This window comes from Syngnathoides biaculeatus, chromosome 10, assembly GCF_019802595.1.
Source record: "Syngnathoides biaculeatus isolate LvHL_M chromosome 10, ASM1980259v1, whole genome shotgun sequence".
Taxonomy (NCBI): Eukaryota; Metazoa; Chordata; class Actinopteri; order Syngnathiformes; family Syngnathidae; genus Syngnathoides; species Syngnathoides biaculeatus.
Genome location: NC_084649.1, coordinates 8,302,645 through 8,310,156, shown reverse-complemented (window position 1 = coordinate 8,310,156; position 7,512 = coordinate 8,302,645). Strand labels below are relative to the sequence as shown.

The following is a 7,512-nucleotide window of genomic DNA, read 5'->3' as shown; positions in this document are numbered from 1 at the left end:
GGAGTGCCTGGGGAAAACCCAGGCAGGCACGGGGAGAATATGTACACTCCACAGGCCGGGCCAGGATTGAACCCTGTACCTCATTACTGTGAGCCCAACGCTATACAGGTATTTATTTATTTTTTATTTTAATTTTTTTATTTTTTTACTGGACATGGTCAATATGGTAGCAGTGAAAAAGCTCTGTTAAATCCCGTTTGACACTTATTGTGGATTCAATTATGATTTTCAATGAAAAGAAATGAATCCTCCATGTATTGGGCTGGTTAAGTGCGATGACATTTTTGTTACTTCCGACATTCTATATTATAATACAACTTATCTGCAGACGTTGACTTATTGCCTGTCATCAGGTTGTTGCATCCACGCTTTTGAGGCAAACAATTTGCTCATGGCAATTTCTTGGGTGTCTTTAAATCAGTAGCTAAAGATTCTGCTGGATTTGTTTCCATATAACTGAAAAACTAAAGCCAAAAGTACAAGACTAAATATTTCCACTTGTGCTTCAGCCACAATGGAAGACTAAAAAAATGTGAATATGACGATATTGGACGATGCTGTGCCAGCTGTTAGTGCCGTGTTTTGCTGTGCTTGTGAAGGCATGCCCACTCGCCCCAAATATTCACTTCCTGTTAACGTTTAGTCTGCTCTCCTCCAAATAGGAAATTGCTATCCCGTGTTCAAAAGTTAGTTGTTTTTGTTTGAAGTATTTTTTCAATCACCCAAACCTGTTTTCATTCGAGAAACTGCATTTGTCACTTTTTCAATCTTTCAGCCCATCAACTCACTTCCAGTTTCTACTACATGCGAAAACATTTTGTTCCAACACAAAAATGAATTTTCCTCTGTAAGATGTTTTTGACTACATGATCTGAACTCTCATTTCAATCCTTTGGCATGCAAGACTCCCATGCTCTGACACTCAAAACCTCCAAGATTACAAGTTGTGGATGGGTGGGGCCAGGGTCTGCTTTGCTTCATTATTTGACAACACAGATACGGTTAAGTGTTGTCAGAGGTTACCAAGTAAGGCATTTGGGCCCAGCAGGAGCATGCAGAGTTGTCTTTCTGAGTCATACTTGCTCTTTATCGCAGTCCAAAGCAGAAAGAGAGGGAGGCTCTGCGGTCACATTTGGCGGAGGGAAGCTATTCAAGTGGAATTGCCCCACTCGGATCCCAAAAGTGACATTTCTTCTAACAAGCAGACGTGGCTATCTTAATTGTAAGAATAAAAGGTTGGATAGTTCAGACACTAGAGGGAGCCTGTTGAATATAGAGACGTGCTTTCCCCTTAATTTTCCTTTTCTAATCTAGGCTATCATTTTGAGTTTTAGAATCATGTACGAGATGAACGTGAGGCAAGTTTATTCTTGCCATGCCTTCGAGATGCAACCACGTGTTCACCTCTCAGATCAAAACTTTGGACAAATACTTGGTGGCCACAAAATTAGGTACATAATCCATCCGAAATTCTGATCAGATCCTTTGAAAGACAAAAATGCCTTCACAAAATGTTGATACTATCAGGGGCATTTATTTAACAATATAGGTTTATCATTGCGATTCCATCTGAAAATGAAATATTATTCATTCCCTGGCCAAATGTTATTTGGTGTAACTTAGTTGGAAATGATAGAACAACATGGCAAATCGCTATTAGATGTTTACTATTAAGAAAATAGTCGATTAGTATTCATCCAGCTCTTCAAAAACTTTGACTTAATTCTAATTAGGTCTGACTGTTTCTTATGTTGTGTGCTTGTATACTGACTGATGAAGACTTTTTAAAGTCTACTGAATGTAAAAACAGTGAGCCACATTTTTAACTGGAGCGCTTACCATGAAGCGAACAATTAACCCCAAAGTCTGTGACGACAGACACGGCAAGACTATATGGAAGCGTGCCGCTTGATTGTCACTCAGTATTTTTTTTTTTTTAGCACAGGGAGGTGCAGCTCCCCATGGCAATCCCTTCTCAGTACATTCAAGCAGGTTAAAGGATTAACTTTCAAAAGCAGGCAGCGTGCAGAGCAACAGAAGTCTTTACATGCCAACTTTTCTGGCCATTGTTCCAGAACATCTGGCGACTGATCAGAAATTTCCTGTGCGTTCGGGGGGGGGGGGGGGGGGGGGTCCAGGGGGTTATTCTTTTGAAGTTGTGTAAAGGTCAGAAGAAACATGTCCGAACTGTACATGTGTGTTTATGTCCTTAGTCGATACTTTGTATTTTCAAATGAATGTCTTTGTTCACCCCATGTTGTGTTTGGGTTGGGTGAGGACACCATGTGATCGGTTCCGCCTCCTTCTTTTTTCTTCTTTCTAACTGCACACACTCGTCTCTGTTTGAGTGGCTCCGGAGTCTAGATTCCACAGCAGTGAGTCCATCAGTCACACCCAAACGCTGCCGCACTACACGTCACTTGTGCTTCTTTTCCTCTTGCATCTATTTCCACACAAACCTTGACTGCACGTAGCCCATCATGTCTGTTATCGAACTGCCAGCTCCTTATTCATAAAGCCCCGCGCAGGCCCAGCCCAAAATCCCCCCTCGAGTTGCTTTATGTTTCGTTTTGTTTTGTTTTTTTTTCACTGCAGGTTCTGTATCAGCCCGACTGCCCAATCAGCTTCAGCCTGAAAGCATCTGCTTTGCTGGCTTCAGGGTGGAGGGGAGGAGCCTGAGGCCTGCCAGCCTGTTTTGCACTTCCTAAAGGGCGGAGCGGCAAATTGTGCTCTGTTGGGCGTGTGTGTGTTTCGACGTGTTCGTGTGTGTGCATGTGCGTAAATGTTGATTCAAGGAGTTTGTTCCAGAGAGGACCAAAGGTGACACATGCTGAGGAGAACACCATACATCAAGTTACACAGAGGATCTAATTAAAAAAAGCAAACTTATGGTATGTACGTGGACTGCGTTTCCTTTGGTAAATGTGTGGGTGTGTACGTGTAGTAGGACTTCCGGACTGTTACCTGTCAACCCTTGTATATGGCTGTCGTGTGGAAGATCATTTGTCAACAGTTGGCTTGTTTTTTTAGACTTTTAAATGAAGTCTGCAGTGTGTCAAGCAATCGGCACTTAAAAGCTTTCACAGCCTTGTTGTTCTTGTTGCTGCAGTGCTCTTCTATTAATATACTGCATGTGTCATCATGGTCAGAAGGTGGGGAAGATGTTTTGCTTTAACAAACATTATCTAAAACCATTAGATTGGATTGCATTGTTTCTTGGACTAACATGGTCCTCTGCAGACCTCTACCAAAGTAGAACAATCCTTATTCAGATGGGCAACAAAGAGGTCAGAGGTGTAAATCTTGCCTGGGTCCTTCCTCTGTGAACTTTACATGTTGTCCCCCTTTGCTTTGAAGGATTTTTGAAGGTGCTGCAACTACCCAAATTACAAAAACATTTATCTTCGCTTAGTTCAAGATTCCAAATATGTAGCAAAGGAACTATGTTGAAGTGCGGGGAGGAGCACCTGTGCAGTTGACAACAGAGCTCGGTCCTTATCGACAGCGAGTGGCAGGGGAACACTGCACTATTGCGTTTGTGGATTTTTAATTTTTTTATTTTTTATTTTTTTTGCTGCGTGCACTTGAGGCTGTGGCAATGAGTGCTCGGCACTTCATTTGATGAAAATTATTACCACTGTATCTTTGTTCATCAATCGATGCCAGCGAAATATAATGGAGTGACAAGTAGAACAATGAAATAATCTTACAATATGAGTGGTACAGTTCTCCTTTGTATCCACCTGTTGCCATTCATATACTTACAGTCAGTACAGGACGGAAATGGTGTCCTACGAGGATGTCGTTATTGTGTTCAACTAACCAGGCGCAGTTTTCAGATGGGCTGAATAACTGAAATAATGAGTGTCATTATTTGGTCTATTTACTTTGCGTTGACATTTTTGTTTACCGTGGTGTGCTGTCAGATTTTTTTAATGCAAAGCATACCTTGGCTGAGAAACACTGCATATCGTACAGTGCAGTGCGATTCTGCTCTTTATTTGGTTTACTCCGCTGGTTATGAAATCTTGTGCACCCAGTGTATTTATATTCCAGCACAGAGCTGGGCAATACGGCTTCATTACCTCCACTCCTTTTCCTCTTCTCCTTTCATTCTGCTGTTTTCTTCACTTCCACCTTTCATATCGCAGTGATGCACGGCACTCTTATTCACATCGCTTTTCGCTGCCAGCTCTATTTTAAAATTGTAGCAGCGGTGTGAGAAGCAGCTGCTGCCATTAAAGTACCCATGTCAGTCAGCGGTTTTGAGGGGCGGAGCCCGAGATTAGTCATCAGTTTTCAAGACAGGCCCGAGCTTAAACTGCATGCTTGTGTAAGGCCTGGGCCTACAATTGCACTGTTTGTATTTGGACCATGTTTAACTCGTGTTATGTGTTTGATAGCTCATAGTTGATCACATCACATGACATTGGAAATTGTCTGGCTATTGCGGCCATCGAAACCACAGCACAAACTATGTACAAGAATTTATTTTGACATTTTGTGTCCCCATGAGAATATCGTCACTGTTATGATCTGACTGTTGACGCCATTAGCTAGAAACGTATTCCTTTCTTTGGCGTACACAAGTTCAGCTGACTGAAACGGACTGTAATGTTTATATCTCTACTCAAATGTGATCATTTTGGTTACTTTATTGAATGACATCGGGTGGGGGGGGGGCAAAATAAAGGAAATATCTGATGCACAGTTGTACACCTCTGTGAGATTGTGACAAAGGGTGTACATTTTTTTATATACAGTCCAGTATGTTCGATTACATGGCTTACCACGTGCCAGTCAAGTTGGAAATTTGTGGTCTAACAAGATAATATATTTTCCAGATACAATATACTAAGAGCCTCCACCTGCTCAGAAATATCTTTCTACCAGGTACAGTTTCTTGAAGCACAGCAGTATACACCCTGATAGATTGCCTGTGCACATAGTTTTGGTCAGACCAAATAATGGGATAAAATCAACATAATCACTCTTAACAGTGTTCATCCGCGTATGGTAGCTCTATGCAACATTACAGTAGTTCATTGTGGACCACAGTAATGTTCCATGTCGGTGCAAGTGTGACTCTTTACCGGTAGTTGTTGTCCTATTGCAAGGTTTTGATTCTATTTCTTAAAACGAGCTTGAGTGGGTTCTGAGTGTGTTGAGTTTGGGTGAAACTGCAGGAAATGCCGCATTCTGAACAAATGCTGTTTTCTTGAGGTGTGTGCATGAATGGATGAGGGGTGAGGAATGTCCAGAATGCTGCAGGTGGGGTTCGCAGCACACCAAGAACTCTCATAGGGTTTGGGTGGGTTTTCTCACGAGTGCAACATTTATACTTGCAGCTGAAACATCTAACAACAAATCAATCATCCAATATTTTACTGCCCAGATAGCATAGTTAGTTAAATGTTTGGTTGGCCAAATAACAAATGTCATGAAAAAGTCTTTTACTTGTTTCATTCACGGCAACTTAATACTATTTTGTATTGCTAACAAATGGGTTTTCATCGGGGACATTTCTTAAAATAGCAATGTGGAGTGAATTTGTCTTAAAATACAAGTGTTATCACCATGGAATCCTTGATAATCCATAATTGTAACCCCACTTGAAGGTAAACCAGTACTTGCATGTAATCTAAGCAAACCACTCCCTTTCCCACTTTCTGCATTAATTTGCATTCTTGATCCTTTCCTATTGCATCTTAGTATCGTCTACTCAAGTGTTTATTTGATGATTTCTATGACCATAACAAGGAGTTGTTTAGCACAAAGCGTAATGCCTGGCATCGTACATTAATCAACTTGGACTGCGGAGCCTATTTTAAGATATTGTAGACATTAGCTCTCCAGCCTGTTGTATGAGGTGAGAGCATTGCTACACTTTGACTTTTGCAACAGTTTCCACGTGAGTCTCAAAAGAAATATCACTTGGGAAGCACGATGTTAGGCCAGGTTAGAGAATGCAATGCAAATGTCTTCCGCCGTGTCATCTCCATGTATGAAGTTAAAGAAGTGTCCTTTCCAATTCCTTTGGATTGTGCTCCTTGTACTTGATTGTGGGTGCTTTGAATGAATGTTGTTTACATAAATGATTTGTTTGTACTAACTCATAAAAGTTAAGTTGAAAAGGAGAACTGCTGTACTGAGGTAGCGTCGGTATCATGTGCATGAGGAGATTTCTTGATCTGTACACTCCAATCGTATGATCAGAAGACAGATAAAGTGCCAATATGACGCAACCTGCATGGAGTCGTGAATCTGTGTTTTTTACCTGTTTGACGCCAGCACTTGGGATTCCGAAGGCTTTGGACTGATAACTGAAATATGATTGGACAAAAAATTCCACTCAATACAATACTGTACATGACTAGAACCGGGGCAGCCAACATGCATGCTATGAAATTAAAACAGACTGTTAGAATTGAATAAATATATTTAGAGCGCGACACTAACTTTTGCGCGGGTCACACCAGCACATGATTTGGTTGCACCCAATTTTGGTAGGTACAGCATATACTGTGTGTACAGTATTTCCGAATATATATATATATATATATATATATATATATATATTTTCCATCTCCGGCCGAGAGGCGGGGTACACCCTGAACTAGTTCGCCAATCACACGGCAGAAATCATATTTGTGGTAAATCAAAGCAAGAAATATATTCAAACATCTGCTTTTACTTTGGAAAAATATGATCAACTTTTTAGCCTATTTTCTGACATGATATGGACCAAACCAGTAACTGAATCCTTGTCATTTGTTTCTACATTGTCAAGCTGAAACAATGTCCTTTTTTGAATAAGGAAATGTAAAATGTTTTTTCAGGCAATTCATGGATCAATCAGAAAATAGTCGACAGATTCATCCATCCATTTTCTAAGCCGCTTATCCTCACAAGGGTTGCGGGGAGTGCCGGAGCCTATCCCAGCTTTCAACGGGCAGGAGGCGGGGTTGAACTGGTTGCCAGTAAATCGCAGGGTACATGGAGACAAACAGCTGTACTCACAATCACACCTAAGGGGCAATTTAGAGTGTCCAATTAATTTTGCATGTATTTGGGAGGAAACTGTAGTGTCCAGTGAAAACCCACGCAAGGAACGGGGAGAACATGCAAACTCCACACAGGCGGGTCCGGGAATGAACCCGGGACCTCAGAACTGCGATGCCAACCCTTTTCAGCTGATCTACCGTGCCACCCCGACAGATTCATGTATTGTTAAAATTGTTAGTTGCAGACATGTTTGGAAGAATCATACACATGTACACAAACAATTTTAATCACGTAAGTCTCAAATATCCCCTTGAGCGTCTTGTAATGGGATTTGTTTTTCCTCCAGCATTAACTCACCATCATGAAAATATAGTTCTGTTGAATCCTGTTTCACATAGAATTTCAGTCAGCACAATTTGCGTAACTTAGCAACAATGTTATTTACTGTAACATCGCGAACCACATGACTAACCATGTGTCAGAGTGATGCCCATGGTGCTGGGTGAG

General features: G+C 41.3%; 1 protein-coding gene across 18 annotated transcripts in view; it reads left to right on the top strand.

Annotated features, from left to right (window-relative positions):
* The window catches only part of cast (calpastatin), a 47,774-nt gene that overhangs the window by 11,350 nt on the left and 28,912 nt on the right, over positions 1–7,512 (top strand). For 3 of the 18 annotated variants that reach the window (XM_061832398.1, XM_061832391.1, XM_061832384.1), the window contains exon 1: positions 1–108. The exons of 12 other annotated variants lie outside the window; for them this stretch is intronic. In XM_061832398.1, coding sequence (XP_061688382.1) covers positions 40–108 — 69 coding nt within the window. In that variant the 5' untranslated portion in view covers positions 1–39. Of the gene's footprint in view, positions 109–2,615; positions 2,892–7,512 lie in introns of those variants that run through there. 3 more of the 18 variants (XM_061832389.1, XM_061832396.1, XM_061832401.1) reach the window with 3 other exon arrangements.